The 17,215-nt window shown below is 55.9% G+C and overlaps 4 protein-coding genes across 4 annotated transcripts in view; 1 reads left to right on the top strand and 3 right to left on the bottom strand.

Annotated features, from left to right (window-relative positions):
• Nucleotides 1-79: 79 nt before the first annotated feature.
• GUITHDRAFT_103045 (hypothetical protein) lies at nucleotides 80-3,805 on the top strand (the record flags this gene model as incomplete). The annotated part of the gene is made up of 16 exons (XM_005838047.1): nucleotides 80-791; nucleotides 841-884; nucleotides 973-1,076; nucleotides 1,366-1,422; nucleotides 1,473-1,541; nucleotides 1,739-1,776; nucleotides 1,819-1,904; nucleotides 1,984-2,034; nucleotides 2,081-2,110; nucleotides 2,601-2,687; nucleotides 2,793-2,823; nucleotides 2,878-2,927; nucleotides 3,165-3,215; nucleotides 3,447-3,502; nucleotides 3,555-3,618; nucleotides 3,761-3,805. 16 exons carry the CDS (start codon nucleotides 80-82, stop codon nucleotides 3,803-3,805), a joined length of 1,575 nt encoding a protein of 524 aa, XP_005838104.1.
• A 218-nt stretch (nucleotides 3,806-4,023) lies between these two features.
• On the bottom strand, nucleotides 4,024-6,276 carry GUITHDRAFT_134639 (hypothetical protein; the record flags this gene model as incomplete). The annotated part of the gene is made up of 1 exon (XM_005838046.1): nucleotides 4,024-6,276. The coding sequence occupies one exon, from the start codon at nucleotides 6,274-6,276 to the stop codon at nucleotides 4,024-4,026; it is 2,253 nt and encodes a 750-aa protein (XP_005838103.1).
• A 1,157-nt stretch (nucleotides 6,277-7,433) lies between these two features.
• On the bottom strand, nucleotides 7,434-9,614 carry GUITHDRAFT_134638 (hypothetical protein; the record flags this gene model as incomplete). Its single annotated transcript, XM_005838045.1, has 10 exons — nucleotides 7,434-7,573; nucleotides 7,623-7,653; nucleotides 7,749-7,853; nucleotides 7,905-7,935; nucleotides 8,104-8,135; nucleotides 8,197-8,227; nucleotides 8,518-8,556; nucleotides 8,627-9,102; nucleotides 9,321-9,370; nucleotides 9,470-9,614. The coding sequence occupies 10 exons, from the start codon at nucleotides 9,612-9,614 to the stop codon at nucleotides 7,434-7,436; spliced, it is 1,080 nt and encodes a 359-aa protein (XP_005838102.1).
• Nucleotides 9,615-11,396: 1,782 nt separating this feature from the next.
• Nucleotides 11,397-17,215, bottom strand: part of GUITHDRAFT_134637 (hypothetical protein) — a gene marked incomplete at both ends in the record, with an annotated part of 6,768 nt that continues 949 nt past the window's right edge. Inside the window, 23 exons of the mRNA XM_005838044.1 lie at nucleotides 11,397-11,476; nucleotides 11,658-11,795; nucleotides 11,980-12,067; nucleotides 12,261-12,341; nucleotides 12,517-12,647; nucleotides 12,850-12,937; nucleotides 13,239-13,316; nucleotides 13,417-13,442; nucleotides 13,492-13,558; nucleotides 13,709-13,746; nucleotides 13,798-13,828; nucleotides 14,125-14,192; nucleotides 14,294-14,357; nucleotides 14,433-14,484; nucleotides 14,629-14,679; nucleotides 14,727-14,803; nucleotides 15,123-15,183; nucleotides 15,228-15,272; nucleotides 15,450-15,508; nucleotides 15,924-16,010; nucleotides 16,126-16,185; nucleotides 16,319-16,356; nucleotides 16,801-16,870. Coding sequence (XP_005838101.1) covers nucleotides 11,397-11,476; nucleotides 11,658-11,795; nucleotides 11,980-12,067; nucleotides 12,261-12,341; nucleotides 12,517-12,647; nucleotides 12,850-12,937; nucleotides 13,239-13,316; nucleotides 13,417-13,442; nucleotides 13,492-13,558; nucleotides 13,709-13,746; nucleotides 13,798-13,828; nucleotides 14,125-14,192; nucleotides 14,294-14,357; nucleotides 14,433-14,484; nucleotides 14,629-14,679; nucleotides 14,727-14,803; nucleotides 15,123-15,183; nucleotides 15,228-15,272; nucleotides 15,450-15,508; nucleotides 15,924-16,010; nucleotides 16,126-16,185; nucleotides 16,319-16,356; nucleotides 16,801-16,870 — 1,578 coding nt within the window. The remainder of the gene's footprint in view (nucleotides 11,477-11,657; nucleotides 11,796-11,979; nucleotides 12,068-12,260; nucleotides 12,342-12,516; nucleotides 12,648-12,849; nucleotides 12,938-13,238; nucleotides 13,317-13,416; nucleotides 13,443-13,491; nucleotides 13,559-13,708; nucleotides 13,747-13,797; nucleotides 13,829-14,124; nucleotides 14,193-14,293; nucleotides 14,358-14,432; nucleotides 14,485-14,628; nucleotides 14,680-14,726; nucleotides 14,804-15,122; nucleotides 15,184-15,227; nucleotides 15,273-15,449; nucleotides 15,509-15,923; nucleotides 16,011-16,125; nucleotides 16,186-16,318; nucleotides 16,357-16,800; nucleotides 16,871-17,215) is intronic.

Here is a 17,215-nt window from a genome sequence, read left to right as displayed (position 1 = left end):
GTTTTGAATGAATTGGGGGATGAGTGGGGATGAGGGGCAGGATGATGGGGGTGAGGGGGATGAGTTGGGCGGCCGGAACATGGCGATGAGGCTGATGCGGCTATGGCTAGCCATGGCGCTGGTACTCATGGCAGAAGCAGGCGAAAGATGCCGAGACGCTTCCCTCCTCTCCACTCGCCTTCCCTCCTCTCTCCGCTCTTCCTCCTCTTCCCGCTCTCTCCACCTGCGCCGCCACCGCCATCTCTTGTTCAACGTAGACCCACCGAAGATAGCTATCCCCGCCGCCGCTTCCTGCGATACACGAGGGCCGCATCCTGTCCCTCAAGAGGATGAGCTGAGCAGATCGCCGTCTCGTCGTTCCATCGCCGACCTCGCTGCATCCCCCAGCTTCAGCGTCGGCATCACCTCGTCCTCGCGCGCAGCTCGTGCTCCGGCCGCTGTTATTGACGAGATTTCGAAGAGATACCTCAAGCCCGGGGTCGTCAACCTTGCAGCAGGATCCTCTTCATGGCCTCCTCCTCCCGGTTGCATGGAGGAGGCAACCCGCCTCCTGCAGAAGGGCGATCCGGAGCTGCATCGATACGGGGACTGCGAAGGGCTGCAAGCACTGACGGAGAAGCTGAAGCAGAAGCTGAAGCGGGAGAACAACATTGAGGGAAAGGAAGTCATGGTGACAGCAGGAGCCAACCAGGCCTTCGTGAATGTGATGCTCGCCGTCTGTGATCCTGGCGACTACGTTGTGCTGTTCAAACCCTACTACTACTCCCACCGAGTCGCCGTGGAGTTGGCGGGTGAGGATGGACTGGGGAAAGGAGAAGGGTCGTGATTCCCTTACTGCAGGAGCCAAAGTCATAGAGGTCTCGTGCGAGAGCAACTTTGAACCTGTGAGCCCTCCTTGTCTACCCCGTTCTCCCTTCCCTCGTCCACCACCAAAATCTCCTCCTCTTCCTGTGGTCTGAGCTGTTGCCGCAGGACCTAGCGGAGCTTCGGCAAGTCCTCAAGGCGGCAGAGGCGAATCAGCAAAGAGGTGGAACGCCTGTTCCCAATCGTGTTGAGATCCTGGCGTCGTTTCTTGCGTTGTTGTGTTGATAAGACATGTTCCCGTCAACACCTTGAATCGATGTGAAGTGAAGTGATGTGAAGTGAAGTGATGTAATGTGATGTGATGTTTATTTGATTTGAAGCGTCATCACCTGGCTTTCTCCTGCAGTGAAGATGGCGGTCATAGTGACGCCCGGCAACCCGTCTGGAGCCTTGATATCCAGTGACACGTTGAACAAGTGAGGAAATGAAAATCTCAACCTCCTCCAAGTCTTGTCGCCGGACATCTACCTGTGCGACTGATTCTCCTCTTTCTGCCGGCAGGCTCGTTGAAATCTGTGCCTCCAAGAAGATCTGGCTGGTCAGCGACGAGACCTACGAGTGAAGGAGGAGGGAAAGGCAATGCCTGAGGTTTACGAGGTGCGATGCAGATATTTCACGTACGACGGGGCGGAGCATGTCTCTCCGACAGCAGACGATGGAGTCATCAATATCTACAGGTGCGGGGGCAAGGCAGGTCATGGCAGCGTCCAACAGGATTTGGGAGGAAGAAAATGAAGAGGGGAGGAGAATGTTAGAAAGTGAGATCGAGCTGGGGTAAGGGGGGAAAGATCAACGATGAAGAGAGAGAGGAGAGAGGAAGAGAGGAGAGTGAGAGGAGGGAAGGATCAAAAGTTCAGTCTTGACGGACGTGCAGCATGTCCAAGGCGTATGGGATGGCGGGATGGCGCATCGGTGGCTCACCCCTTGGCGAACTGCTACTCTAACCTTCCTCAGGTTACGTCGCTTATCCTTCCCACCTTACCAGCGCGATGCTGAAAGTTCAGGACACGATCCTGACTATGGCAACAGTCCTGGCGCAGGTGATGTGGGGGATGCGGAGGCGTGTCCTCCCCGCAACGCTCTGCTTGTTGGGCAACCGCAGTGACTTAGAGACTGCAGAAAGTTGCGCTCAAGGCGTTGGACTACGGGAGGAGCTGGGTTCGAGAGAATGTAGATGCCAGATGAAGCGAGAGGTCGGGGGCTGACATACACGCAGGTCAAGTCACTCATTCCCATCCGCAGCAGGGTGAGTGATGAGGGAGGAAGAAGTTTCTGTCAGATGCCGTCGCACCTCTTATCTTGCTCCCCATATCTTGCTGCTCATGCCTGTTCCTGCCTGCATGCCCCTCCATCCCTTCCACACAGATGTACTCGTTGCTGGTGTCATGTACATCTTGGTTCTTGCCGTGACCACCAGGACAGATCTATGAAGTTCTCGAGCCCCTCAACCCATTCATGTCTCAGGTGACATCCTGACCTCGCCTCACTCCCCCTCTCCTCACCTCCCTTTCCCTCCCATCTCCTTCCCTGCCCTTGCATCATCACCATCGTCTTCGTCCTCCTCCTCCTCCTCCTCCTCCTCCTCCTCCTCCTCCTCCTCCTCCTCCTCCTCCTCCTCCTCCTCCTCCTCCTCCTCCTCCTCCTCCTCCTCCTCCTCACGATCATCATCATCATCATCATCATCATCATCATCATCATCATCATCATCATCATCATCATCATCATCATTCACGCAGGGAGCCTTCTACTTCATGATCAAAATTCCTTCAATCCTCGACGAGATCCGCATGATAGACATGTTTGCCAACGACCATGGACTCCTGGTACTTCTTTGCTCCAAACAACCTCTAACTTCTCTCTGTTCTAAACCTTCTCTACATCTTTTCCTTCTCCTCCTCTTCTTGTCTCTTCTCCTGATCGTCTTTCAGCTCACACCTGGTTCTGCTTTCGGCATGGATGGTAACAGAGGAGGAGGAGGACAAGGAGGAGGAAAGGATAAGGATGCTTTATCAGGCTACCTGCGCCTTGCTTATGGCTGCATCACTGCTGATCGATTGGACGATGTAATCTCGAACCTCCTCCTCATTGCTTGCTCAATCTCCTCCTGCTCCTCATGCTGCTCCTCCTGCTCCTGCTCCTGCTCCTGCTGCTCCTGCTGCTCCTGCTCCTGCTCCTGCTCCTGCTCCTGCTCCTGCTCCTGCTCCTGCTCCTGCTCCTGCTCCTGCTCCTGCTACTCTTCCTCCTCGTCCTCCTCCTTCATTTCTACCATCTCGGTCCTCGCTTCCTCTGAAACTAGGCAGGTTTGCGACAAATTGAAGTTGGCTGTGCGGAACATGATTAGGATCGGCCTGGTATCTTGTGGTGGAGGAGAAGGAGGAGGAGGAGGATTGTAGGTGGAATGGGAGGGAGGTTGCTGGAAGGGTGTCGAACAGGTGATCGGCTTTTGGAGGAACGGAGCAGGAGCAGGAAGAGCAGGAAGAGCAGGAGCAGGAGCAGGAGCAGGAGCAGGAGCAGGAGCAGGAGCAGGAGCAGGAGCAGGAGCAGGAGCAGGAGAGAGCAGGAGAACTGACGGTTTTGTTCAGCGCTGCTCGTTCGAGCACCAATGTTCGAATCCTCTGACGAGCGGGAGGGAGGGAACGTGAGCTGCTGCGCCTGCTGCTCCTCCTTGCTGATTGTCTTGTCAACGGCAGATGGGGAGAGCTGGACGACGAGAGAAACTTGATCGAGCGAGAGACGATGCACATCGCACGTCAGGTGAGGAGTAGAGGCGGAGGAAGACGACAGGGAGTTGGGATCGTAAGGGCAGCTGGAAAGGGACGGGGAGCAGGGACGGGGAGGAGGCAGGACAGGAGGAGAACAGGAGGGAGAGGAGAGCAGGAGGTGAAAGGAGCTGCAGGCGTCGCGGGATGGGAAGGAGCTGCTGTTTGAGGAGGACACATGATGAGCAATTTTCTTGGCCAAATGAAATACTTTTGAGGACGAGGAGCTGAAGGAGGAGGAATGGGAGCGAGGAGGCGAGAGGCAGGACAGGACAAACAAGAGCAAGAGGAGGCTGGTGAGAAGTGAGCAGGAGCGGAAGGAGGAGGGGGTGGTAGGGGAGGAGTTAAGGGGGAGGGCAGCAACGCTTGCACCCGAGGCAGCATGGTTCACAGCATTTCATCACACGTTGTAATACGAAACATCCCCCCTGCTCACCGGCACGTCCGACGATCTCCTGACTTCGCGAGACCCTGCTTGGCGGGTCGTTGGAGGGAAGAGGAGGGAGGAGGAGGACTGGGCCGCAAGGAGTCTCTCCAACATCGCCTCAATCCTATCCACCTTCTCCAGCTTCCCCTCGATCCTCGCAAGTCGATCTCGCAAGTCCCCCTCCACCTCGCTGCTCATCATCCTCTCCCTCTCCTCCTTCGCTTGCTCCTTCAACCGCTGTCCGTCAGACATGCTGTGCTCGAACTTCTTCTCTCCTCCTGCCCCTGCCCCTGCCCCTGCTCCTCCATCCCCGTTGATGCCGTGCTCCCCAGCTCCTACATCTCCATTGCGATGCAGCTTCCCAACCAGCAGCTCGTCATGGTCGCCGTGGAGCCCTTCCTTGTTCCACTGCCTCTTCCTCTCCTCCTCGATCTTCTTGAGGTTGTAGATGTTCCCGTGGGGGTTGAGTAAGCTCATCTGGCTGCCAAGGTCGTTGATCATGAGCGACATGATCTTGAGGGTCTTCATGATCATCAGGTTCTCCGAGTCGTTCACCTCCGCCAGGTGGATCGCGTTGGCGAGCTGCCGCTGCAGGTACAGCGCTAGCTGCATGCGCATGATCCCTTGGAAGCCGTCCTCTGTCACCTCCCCGTCCTCGTTGCACATCATCCCGTTGCAGGTGATCTCGTCAAAGTCGTCCCTGCTCAGCGTGATCTTGGGGAGCAGCGGGAACTTCTGGAAGCCCTGCCGCAGCTCGGGAAAGCTCAGAGTCCCGTTGCCGTTGTCATCGATGGCAGCGAAAAGGGAAGCGATGCGGCTGGTCAACTGCTCGGTCGAGCTGTGGGCCGAGAGGGACTCGAGGACAGGATCGAGAGCGTGAAGGGAGAATGGCTCTCCATGCTTGTACTCCTGCTCCTGGAAAATCTTCTTCTTTTCCTTGTCGGCAGCGGCAGTGAAGTTGTCGAGCATGACGGCAACGACAACTTGCAGGAGCGACCAGCCGACGATGACGACGAAGGAGACGAAGAAGAAGGAGGACGCGATGTTGACATCTGGAAGGATCGAGTTCGGGTTGTCTTGGAAGATCAAGGGCCGGCTGATATCCGACGCCCACCCATCTCCCGTCGCCACCTGGAACATCGTGAAGAGGGCGAGGGAGAAGGTGCCGAACTTTTCAGGGCTCGTCTGGGAGAAGAAGGTGACGCCGACAATGGCGTAGATGCTGGTGACGAGCAGCATGATGATGTAGGCGTTGAAGACGGGCAGGATCGAGGCCGTCAGGGCGTTGATAATCTGACGGAGGGAGGCGAGCCTGCCGAAGAGGCGCACGACACGGAAAGCTCGCATGAGCCTCAGGTGGGAAAGGCCGGGCACATCGTTGAGGAAAAGCGCGACCAGGGAGACGCCCACGACTGTAAGGTCGAAGAAATTCCAACCGCTCTCGAAGAACGGTTTGAACCAGTTAGCGGTCATGTTGACAACCAGCTCGACCGTGAAGATAACGGTGAAGCACAGGTCAAGGTTGTCAAAGAGCGCGGCCGTCTTGCTGTTGTCGGTCGTCGGGGAGATTTCGGACTGTAGGACGTTGGTGAGGAAATTGAGGAAGATGAACAGCGCGACGAGGTACTGCAGGAAGTCGGAGTCGTAGAAGAGCTTGAGGTGGTACTGCAGCGTGCGTATCCTTGATGTCCCCTTCACGTGCGCCTTGATCAGAGCCTTCTTCCTCAGGCTCTGCATCTCCTTGATCCAAGTCTTGCATTCCGACTTGTCCTGGAACTTGAACGAGAAGGACCTCCCGAAGCTGTTACTGAACATCGCTGTCACGACCTCCAGGACTGCATCGTCAAAGTCGCTGAGGCACTCCTCCTCGAACGTGTTGCTGTACTCTGCCCTCCTCTCCAAGAACTCGTCGACGTTGGAGTGACGGATCCTGGTGATGTCATTCAGGCTTATGATATGGTTGACCACAGTGCCGTCGGAGTTCCCAATCATCAGGTCGTCCTCGGTCAAGAACACGTACTTGGGCACATAGTTCCTGAGGAAATCAGTCATCTGCACCGGGCTCTCGTGCACGATTTCTGACTTGAGAGGAGGAGGAATGTCAATGAGATCCCCGTCATCCTTGAGCTTGTTCAGGGCTTCGCGGATCATAGCATCGTCGCGACGAATGGACCCCACTTTGGTGCTCTTCCTCAGACGCTCCATGATGCTTCTGCCTTCCGCCATCTTATCTTTCGAGTGTTTCACTGAAATCTCACTGCTTTTTCACAGCTCGTCTTGAGACCCCGGCTCAACCAGCAACTTGATTGTTTCTGATGACAGGTCAAAACGGTGCTGCTTCCATTTCACAGCAACCAGGAACAGTACGTAGCATCTCTCTTCTGCTTTCGGAGAGTATCTCCCAAATATTCACTGCCCTCTGTCTTCTCTTCCCCTCTCTCCTGCTCCTGCTGCTCCTGCTGCACCTGCTCCTGCTCTTGTCACTGCACGCCCATTGATGTTCTGGGACGCTTCGTGAGGGTAGGGTGGTGAGAGCATAGTGATTCCTTGGGGGTGGGGTGGCCTTGCAGCTCAACGAGTTCGGGGTGGGGATGATAATGGACGTAGGTGGAAAGATGAGGGGTCAGTGTTTTTTCAGTCGAAGGAGGGGTGATTTCAGAAGAAAACTGACTTATGGAAAAGTGGATGGGGTGGGTCAGGGAAAGGAAACAGTTTCCAGGGGGTAGGGTGTCTTGGGAAGTGGTTGCTAGTAGGGGTGGGGCCTTGATGACTTTAATCGAACATGTGTACGTAGTGGAGAAGTCAGGCAGCCCTGGGGAGTACCCCGTCCTCTCAGTCAATACAACATAGTAAAGGGTGGTAGGGTGGAGTAATCAAGGATGTCAAAACGACATTATTACGGGGGTCCAAAGAGGGAGAATGAGGGGGTAGGGGGGTCGGAGTACATTTCTAGCACGATTGATACCACCGGTACTTTCTAATATCGATAAACCGGTGGTAATAACAGAGGAATCCCCTGTTATAACCACCCGTTCCTATCACCCCAAAAACCACCGGTGCAATGAATATCTTTCAAATTCTGTTGATTAATGAGTTTCGCCGGAGAATTTCGGATTTTTCTTACACCGCCGGGCGGCCCGCGGCAGTGAGTCCGAGGTCGGGCCCGGCCCCCCGGCCCGAGCTGTTGACCGTTGATGACAAGCTCGACTACTCGATGATGAACTCAGAATGAGATCGGGGATGGTGGAAGAGAGTACAGGAACGGACAACTTGACCGTGGACTCAGCGGCCACGGCGGTGACTTCGAGGCGAGTCACCGTCCGGTCCGAGACAGTCACGGTCCGACTAAGTTCATTTGCCGTCTCATCACGATACTTCGTCCCTCAGGTGAAGGAGGGGAGGAGGCCAAAGCTGAAAGTCCGCGGCGGCTCGTTGCACTGAATTCCAATGTCTCGGGTCTTGGGCTGCTGCCCCTCCCCGGAGTCCCGGCTCCCGCCCTCCTTCTCCCCATCCTGCTTCCTCCCTACAACGAGGTCAGTCAAGGAGGAGAGAGAGAGAGTTGAAGCCTTTACCGCCATTAGGGCATTCGTTGATGATCTGAATCTGCAGGAACATGTTTCAAACACCTGCCTTGCCCCACCGTCCTCCCTGTCTCCCTCCTCTTCCTCTCCCCTCCCCTCATTCCCCGGGGCACTTACATGTCCAGCTGTCGACGGGCTCTCAGGTTCGCTGGCTCCTGTTGCCCAGGTGGGACCAAGACTCGCCAGAGCTCCATGCACGATGCTCTCGAAGATCGAGGCAGCCTGCGGCAGGTCGGCCAGCCGTCTCCTCCTCTCTCTCTCAGGTCCTCGTACCTCATCCGCTTTCGCCGCCAGCTCCTGGGCCCTGCACAGAGTTGAGAGACAGCAGGCCAAAGACGGAGAGAATCAAGATTGTGATGAGGAGGGTATGAAGGCGACAAGTGGGAAGTGGCCGTCATTGGGGAAGGAGAAGGGGGGGCAAGAGGAGGAGGACGAGGAGGACGAGGAGGACGAGGAGCTTCGGAAGTTTCACCTCTTCTTGTCTGTGATCTTGCTCAGCATCGCCTGCACTTTGAGTCAGCAGCAGCCAGTCGCTTGTCGCTTCCTGCCTGTGCTATTGCCTCACTGCTTGACCGAGGTGGAGCAGCCCGTGCGTCCTGTAGTTCGAGTCAGAGAGACTTTGTGCTTTGTGTGGGTTACGATGTAAGTAGAGAGGAGAGGGAAGGGGAGGGAAAGGATGGAGGAAAGGGAGGACAAAGGAGGGAAAGTGGTGGAGGGAAGCGAGGGCAGAGGAGGAAAGGGAGAGAAGGTGGTGGGGGAGGGAGGGGGAAACGGAGGCAGCGATGAGGGGAGGGGGTCAAGAAGAAACATTCCTGCACGAGGGGATTGAGGGAGTCTAAAACGTTGCCATCCAAAAATTCCTTGTCGGATATAGTGACGTCATCACCTGAGACTGATCAGAAAGCCCATACTGGTCATGGAAATGCTGAGCAAGAGAGCAGGAGAGCAGGAGAGCAGGAGAGCAGGAAGAGAATAGGATCAAGACGCAAGGGTACATGGCAGCACCTCTCTCCCTCTTCTCCTTGAGCATCTGCCCCTCCTGCGTCCTCTCCTTCTTGCGGGCTTGGAAGAACTCAGACATGAGCTCCGTTGCCTTGTCCTTGGAGAGCCCAACCTTGCTCTCCTGCCTGACGCACACCACGACCCCAACCATCCAGCCCGCAGGGATGTTGGCGATGCCGGGAGGGAAGAATTCCATCACGTGGATGGCTCCTTCCTGTAGGACGGCGGCCTCCTTGTGCATAATGAGGCAGCAGGGGAGGCGGGTGGTGAGGGAGGGGGAGGGGGAAGGAGGGAAGAGGGGTCCCTCCACCAGTCGCGGGATGACGCGGAAGCGGGCCTGTGGATCGAACTCGACGAAGACAACAGCGGCAGCCCCTGCCTGCTGGCAGTAGAAGAGCTTGAGGGAGAAGTTGCAGGCAGGAGCGTTCGCTCGGGGCCCCCGCATGACGGCCACGATCTTCCCTCGGACCTGGGAAACGGTAAGGAGGGGGGGATGGGGGGGGGGGGGGGGAGGAGGGAGGAGGAGGAAACGGAGGGAGCGGATTAGGAAATGCGCAAAAGGGGAGGAGAGGGTGGGAGTGGGTGGGAGTAGGAGTGGAGACGTTAGGAGTGTGCAGAAGAGGAGGAGGGTAGGGGAGAAGAGCAGGACAGAAGGGAAGGAGGAGAGGAGGAGAGGAGAGGATCCACCTCGTCTGCATTCCACAAGGGCATTTCTGCATGCTGAGGTCTCGCCCAGACTGGCGGGAAAAATTCAAACAGGGAGGAGACTAAAGATGTCGAGCAGGAGAGGGTAAAGAGAAGAAGGCTAGGATGGAAAACCAACAACAATCGGGAACCGCAGGAAGGGAGGGGAAGTGAAGACGACTCGAAGGAGAAAAAGACGAGGGAAAGGTAGAGCAGGAGGAGCAGGAGGAGCAGGAGGAGCAGGAGGAGCAGGAGGAGCAGGAGGAGCAGGAGGTGGAGGAGCAGGAGCAGGAGCATTTCGTATCACACCTAGTCGTGCTGAAACCTTGCGGATGTGACTATAGTCAAAATTGGCTTTTGGTTTGCCATCATTCTACAATGCGATCAGCAACAATCAATTATGTCTCCTCCTCTCCTCTCCCCTCCGCTCCCCTCCGCTCCCCTCCGCTCTCCTCTCCTCTCCTCGCCTCGCCTCTCCTCTCCTCTCCTCTCCTCTGCCTTCACATTTCCCTCCTCTCCTCCCTCTCCTCAGCATCACATTCGGATCCGGATTGTAGGTAACGATGGGAAGGGCAGCACAGTCTGCCTTGCCCCACTTGTAGCCCTCTGGCGGCTCCTCCTCCATGCTAGAGGGCTGCAGTTGATCCCACAAGAAGCCCCGAAAGTCGTAGGAGACCTGCCAAGGGGAAGAAAAGACGACGAGGAAAGAAGAGTCACACACAGTTGTAGGAGGACGTGATGAAAGGACCAGGACCAGGACCAGGACCAGGACCAGGACCAGGACGAGACGAAGACGAGGATAAGGACGAAAAGTGGGAGAGACAGGAGAAGTTCGGGGAGGATCATTGAAGGACGAAAATAAAATTGAGGTTGTTCTTGGGGTTGAGTGGGAGGGGGGGGGGCGGGGAGAGGGGGAGAAGGTGGAGATGGAGATGGAGATGGAGATGGAGATGGAGATGGAGGAGGAGGAGAAGGTAGTGGCGGTGGTGGTCAGAGGGGATGGGTGGGGGGTAGCCGTGCCTTGTAGCGAGTGCCATCCTTGTCAATGAGGTGACCGTTGCCTGGACGACCCTCGCGAAACTGACCGAAGAATTCGGAGCTGTGGAAGACATGGTGAGAGGAAGGGGGAGAAAGGGAAAGGACTGAGGAGGAGGAGGGAGGGGGAGGGAGGGAGGGAGGGAGGGAGGGAGGGAGGGAGGAAAACGAGGGAGGAGGGAGGAGGAGAATGGCGAAAGGAGCGAGGAGAAGGAGGACAAGGATGGGAAGAGAGGAGAAGGATAGGAGAGGAGAAGGATACCCGTCGGGAAAGACGTAAAGGCCGATGCCTGTAAGGTCTCCTTGCTTGAACTGGCCGTGATACTGAGATCCGTCCGGCCAGCGCAAGGAACATTTGAGACCGATGCACTGAAGAGAAAGTGAGGAGAAGAGAGGAAAGGAGAGGAGAAAGGAGTGAGGAGGAGAAAGGAGTGAGGAGGAGAGAGGAGGAGAGGAGGAGAAGAGTGGAGGGGAGAGGAGGAAAGGAGGAGGGAGGAAAGAGGAGAGGACAGAGGAGGACAGTGGAGAGCAGAGAGCAGAGAGCAGAGAGCAGAGAGCAGAGAGCAGAGAGCAGAGAGCAGAGAGCAGGGTAGAAGAGCTGCGGAAGTGATGACTCACATCTCCACTGGAACTGTCAGGCAGCGCATTCATCCAGGTGCCCGTGTAGACACAGTCATCCAGCTCGAAGCTGTGATAGCTGACGAAGTTGTGAGGATGAGGAAAGGAGAAGACGGAGGAGGAGACGGCAGCGATGGGAAACCAGGGGAGTGAGACAAAGAGGGGCAAAGGATGAGGAGGGAGAAGAGAAGGAGGAGGGAGAGTAAAAGGGAGAGGGTGAGGAGAAGGAGGAGGGTGAGGAGAAGGAGGAGAGAGAGGAGAAGGAGGAGAGAGAGGAGATGGAAGAACAGGAGGAGCAGCAAGCAGCAAGCGAGAAGACGCAAGGAGATGTGAAGAAGAAAAGAGGCGAGGCAGAGAGGGCAGGAGGAAGAGAGTGAAAGGATGGAGCAGGAGAGGGGAGAGGCAAGGAGGAGCAGGGATCTTTTTTCACCCGTTGATCTCATTTTGTTCAAGAGGCTGCAGGCTGGTCTCGCCCGTATTCAACTTCACGTCAGTAACGCGGGACCCTGCGGCTGTCGTCATGCAGGCGATGTGAATAACATCTACTCCTGCTGCTCGTCCTCTCCTTCCTCCATCTCGTACTCCTCCTCCCACTCCTCCCCCTCCTCCTCTCATCCTCTTTCTCCTCCTGCTCCTGCTGTACGTTCTCCTCCCCCTCCTCCCCCTTCCACATCTCCTCCCCCTCACCGAGTATTCGCAGCTTGTCGCATCTCGGGCCGTGATTGCCCTGCCCAGCTGAAGCCTTGCAGACGAAGCAGCAGTAGTCGGTGTGCCACGTCACCGCGTAGCCGCACTGACCCGAGCAAGGCGTTGCTCCTTTAGCCGCTGGGAACAAGTGAGGAGATGGAGGGGACAGGGAGCAGCGGGCAGCGAGACGGGAGAGGAGACAGAAGAAACAGAGTAAAGTGTCAGAGAGGGGAGACGAAGGCTGCCAGAAGGAAGGAGGAGGACGAGGAGAGCGAGGAGAGCGAGTAAGGCAAGAACAGCAAGTGTGTCAGCGAGTAATGACCTATCGGCATCCGAACATGATGGGGACATTTGAAGGACAACTCGGGGACTCCATGAATTCTGACTAGATAACCTTGGAACATGCTGCCCTGCAAGCACAGGCGGGTCGATGATGGCAAGAGGAATGAAGAAGGTAAAAAGTGATCAGGAGGGACGAGCGAGGAGCGAGGAGCGAGGAGCGAGGAGCGCGGGGGAGGGGGAAGAGATGAGACGTCGAAAAGGGTTGGAGTTGTAGGATGAATTGAGTGAGAGAACGATGAAGGAGAAGTAAAACATCCTTACCGTCATCTGATACTGAGCGACAATGCAAGGCTTCCACTCCTTGTCTGTTTTCATGTGGACGGTAGTGCCAGTTGGAAAATACTGGAATACGCAAATTGTTGTCAAGGAGCCATCAAAGTTTTCATCATCATCTCCATCATCTCCGTCATCTCCATCAAAATCCATCAAAATCTTCCTCCTCCTCCGCTCCCTTTTCCTCCTCCGCTCCCTCTTCCTCTTCCTCTTCCTCCTTCTCTTCCTCCTCTTCTTCCATCACCTGCAGCCTGTCGCACTTGGGACCATGAAAGTCTTCTGCACCCCCATCCTTGCAAGCTTCACAGCAATGTGTCGCATGCCACGTGGTCGCATATCCGCAGCCTCGCGCGCAGCTCCTGCTGTTCGGCATGGCTACCAGCACATAACAGTCAGTAGGAGGGAGGAAGAAGGCAAGAAGCGAGAGCATGAAGGCAAGGACGAGGACGAGGACGAGGACGAGGACGAGGACGAGGACGAGGACGAGGACGAGGACGAGGATGAGGACGAGGACGAGGACGAGGACGAGGACGAGGACGAGGACGAGGATGAGGACGAGGACGAGGACGAGACTGACCGATAGAATATCTGATGTTTTCGACCTTATGCATCTTCTCCTTGTCATACCCATCGCACCAGTCGATCTCCACCGTCGCACCGTCGATCTGCAGGGACATGGCTCAGACCACCACCACAACCTCTTCCTCCTCCTCCTCCTCCTCTTCCTCCTCTTCTCTTCTGTGCTTCACGCTTCTCATTCACACTTGGTATCCTCATCTTATTCCTCTCCTCTCCCCTTGTCTGCCTCCTTCCGCTCGCCGTTTCTTGACTCCCCTCCCATCCCATCCCCTCCCCTCTCCTCTCCTCTCCTCTCCTCTCTCCTGTCGTGTTCGCTCCCCTCTGCTCCACTCTCCTTTCCTTCCTTCTCTTCTCCCTTCATCTCATCTTCTCGTCCACTTGGTTTACCTTCACGATCGATGCTGTGTGCCACCTCCCATCTTTACGCTGAGCTCGAACGAACTGATTCACTTCCCATTGGAGCTCCTGAGAGGAAGAAAACGAGCAAGTGAGCGAGAGCGAAGAGGGAGCAAATGGAGCAGCCGGAGGACGAGCAGGTAGATGGTGTAACAAGAATTGAACTTACAATCTTCATCTCTCCCTTGTTCCCTCCTGCCAGACTTGGTTGACAAGAAGCTTGACAGCAATGCAGAGCATTCACCTGCTTGAAGGTTGGACGACAGGTAGGTGCTGGCATATTCCTTCATCTTCTTCACATTGTCTTCTCCCTGCTCCAGATGATAAGAAAGGTTCAAACTTTCTCTTTGCTGCTTCTCTCCCACTGTTCCCTTTCCACTTCGTGCTCTCCCTTCTCCCTTCCCCTCTCTCTTCTCTCCCCTCCCTCTTCTTGTGTCCTCCTCCCCTCCCCTCCTCCTCACCGCGAACGAAACAAGTTTCTTCAAGATCGATGCGGCAACTGCGAGACAACTTCACGGTTCCATCCACAGCCCCGGGAAGTCAAGCAAACCTGCTTCGTCCGTCTTGGAAGTTGCCTGAACCTAATGAAACGCCTCAAGGAGGACAAGAAGAAGAAGGATAAGGAGAACAAGGACAAGGAGCAGGAGCAGGGAGCAGGGAGCAGGGAGCAGGGAGCAGGGAGCAGGGAGCAGGGAGCAGGGAGCAGGGAGCAGGGAGCAGGGAGCAGGGAGCAGGGAGCAGGGAGCAGGGAGCAGGGAGCAGGAACAGGAGCAGGGAGCAGAAACAGGAGCAGGGAGCAGGGAGCAGGGAGCAGGGAGCAGGGAGCAGGAGCAGGAGCAGGATGGCCTCGGGAGGGGAAGAGCCACCCTTCTCTTACTTGTTTGAGGGGGTTGAGGGAGTCCAGGAAGTTGCTGTTACCCCACTCCTTCTGCAGCAGCTGATCCTCTGACAAAAGGTGAACCAGCAGCTGGGGAAGGAGGAGGAGGAGGAGGAGGAGGAGGAGGAGGAGGAGGAAGGGAAGCAAGAGAAGGAGGAGGAGGGGGCACCTTTCTTGTCGCTCTTCTCATTCAGTAGGAGCTTCTCTTCCTCGATCCTTTCTTTCTTCCTCGCCTACTTCAGGAAGTCAGCAAGCAAGCAAGCAAGCAAGCAAGCAAGCAAGCAAGGTGTTTGTCTGGTTGAACTGACCTCGAAGAACTCTGACATCAAAGCTGTCGCCTTGGACTTTGACAACCCAGCCCTTGAAAAGAAGCAGACAAAGATGAGAAGACAGTCGACGAGAAGATAAAGAAAGACGAGAAGAAAGTCGAAGTTAAGAGAGATTGAAGAACAGGTTAACAAACAAAAGACACTGACAGGACGAGACAGCAATGATTTCCCTCACTTGTTCTCTTGCTTCGGCACAATGACAAACCCGATCTTGTAATTCTTGAACCTGCAGCTCCACTTCACCTTCAACTCGCTGCCAATGCCATGACCTACCTCGGGTCCACAGCGAACCCAGGCGGGGCAAAGGTGATGACGTGTACGGCCCCTTCTTGGATGATACCAGAGTCCCTCTGAACCATCAGTGAGAAGAAGGTTGTGCAAGTGTTCATGTTGTGATGAGACAGATGGTGGTGACTCTGTATAAGAGAGTCTTGACAGGTTGATCATACTCTGAGCCACAAGGCCTCACATGTGAAAACAACGTCATCATATGAGGACACAAGACGACTACGCATACTTGACGTTACAACTCAACCCCGTCTTTCTCTCTCATGAGAAGCTCACATCACATGTCATAACAAGAACCCGCCGCTCTCGTATCAACATCTCGCCATGGTTCAACACCAACGAATGTTGTCGTTTCTGGCCATCTGTCGAACAGCTCTGTACCTTCAACATCAGGCAGCAGGGAATTTTCGCTCTGAGCCTGGCAGGAGGATACTTCCCTTGCCTGCCGCGCGCATGAACAGGGAGGGAAGCAACTTACAAACTTACAGATCCGGAGGATAGGCGAGCTCCCCCTCGTCTACGCGTGGGATCCTGTGAGATATAGATGATAAGGTTGAGACCAACACAAGCTCTACAAGCTCTCCGTTCTGCCCTGCTCTGCCCTGCCCTGCCCTGCCCTGCCCTGCCCTGCCCTGCCCTGCCCTGCCCTGCCCTGCCCTCAGCTTTGCTCCTGCTATCGTGTTTTTCTCCTCTCATTGTTTCACTCACAAAGTGAACGCATCGATCCCCTCCAGGTCGATGAAGATAACTCCGACAGCTCCCGCTTGCTGCATGCGAGTGAGACATGTCAAGAGCATGAAAGTAAGGCCAGAAGGAGAGCGGAGGGAAGAAAGGAGTGTAGGAGCAGGGAGCAGGGAGCAGGGAGCAGGGAGCAGGGAGCAGGGAGCAGGGAGCAGGGAGCAGGGAGCAGGGAGCAGGAGGCCGATTGGTGCAGGTCCGTGGAAGTAGAAGCAGGAAGAAGTGGATGTGAAGTAGTCGGTAAAGGAGGAGAAGGAGCGTGAGGAGCGTGAGGAGCAGGGAATGGATCATGCAGGAGGAGCATGTGGAGAATGTCAGTGAAAAAGCAGAAATTATCAGCAGCAGCAGAAGAAGAAAAGCAGCAGCAGCAGAAGCAGCACGGGAGCACGGGAGCGCGGGAAGAGGAAGAGTGACAAGGAGCAAGGAGTTGGTGCTGACAGCAACCTGTGCATGGTAGAGCTTGAGCCCGTAGGTGATGAGAGCAGCTGGGCGGGGGGGGCCTCGATTGATCACAACTATCTTTCCTCTCACCTGGTAATCCAAAGTTGAACAATCGTCTCCTCCTCCGCAAGCTTTGCTTACTCTTCCCCTCCCTCCCCCCCTCCCTCCCTCCCTCCCTCCCTCCCTCTCTCCCTCCCTTTCTCACTTCCGATGCATTCCAAAGGGGGATGTCCGCGTTGGGAGGGCAAGCGAAGACAACACGCGCCTTGGAAGAATCGATCAGGCAATGAGCAGGAGCAGGAGCAGGAGCAGGAGCAGGAGCAGGAGTAGGAGTAGGAGTAGGAGCAGGAGTAGGAGCAGGAGTAGGAGCAGAAGTAGAAGCAGGAGCAGAAGCATACCTTGACATCCTTTGCTGTGGGATATTTCTGCGGGCTACCTGCACTTGAATCGTTACCGTCCTCCTTCATTTATCCCTCTCCATTCCCCTGTGTCTACCTCCTTCTTGACAACCTCTACCTCCTCCTACTCCTCCCCTTCCTCCTCTTTCAAACATTCTTGCCACTCCTCCTCCTGCTCCTGCTGATGTCCTCCTCCTCCTGCTCCTGCTGATGTCCTCCTCCTTCCCACCCCTTGCCACTGGCCCCTACAAGGCTGCTCGCGATGCCTACGTCGCTGCCACCGGGACTTACACCTAGTCCCTATGGTCCTGCATCTGCTCCTGCTCCTGCTGCACCTACACCAAATTCCTCTGCTCTTGCTCCTGCTCCTGCTGCTCGTTCCCATCATCTCCGTCTCCTTCATTCGTTCTTCAACTCCGCTCTCCTCTCTCTTTGCTCCTTGTCCTCTCCCCCTCCTGCTCATCCCCTTCTCTCCTATGTACCTTCTTCCTCCTGGATGTCCAGATCTCGTACACTGAGACCGATGCAATGCGTTCTGGAGGGAATGAAGGACTGCAAGACCAGGTTGAGAGGGGAAGAAGGAAGGAGAATGAGTTGCAGGATTGACAATGGCCACGACAGGAGGAGACGAGAGGAGGGGGAAAGGAGAAGAGGAAGAAATTGCGGTATCGGTGGATGCGTTGTGAATGAAGCTCATAGCGGTGCGGGAACAAAGGAGGAGAGGAGGAGAGGAGGAGAGGAGGAGAGGAGGAGAGGAGGAGAGGAGAGGAGAGGAGGAGAAGAGGAGAGGAGGGGAGGAGAGGAGGAAAGGAGGAGGAGAGGAGGAGAGGAGAGGAGGGGAGGAGAGGAGGAGGAGAGGAGGAGAGGAGGAGGAGAGGAGGAGAGGAGGACAGGTAT

This window comes from Guillardia theta (genome assembly GCF_000315625.1).
Source record: "Guillardia theta CCMP2712 unplaced genomic scaffold GUITHscaffold_12, whole genome shotgun sequence".
NCBI lineage: Eukaryota > Cryptophyceae > Pyrenomonadales > Geminigeraceae > Guillardia > Guillardia theta.
Note: the sequence above shows the minus strand (reverse complement) of the source record. Positions and strands in the feature narration are given on the sequence as shown.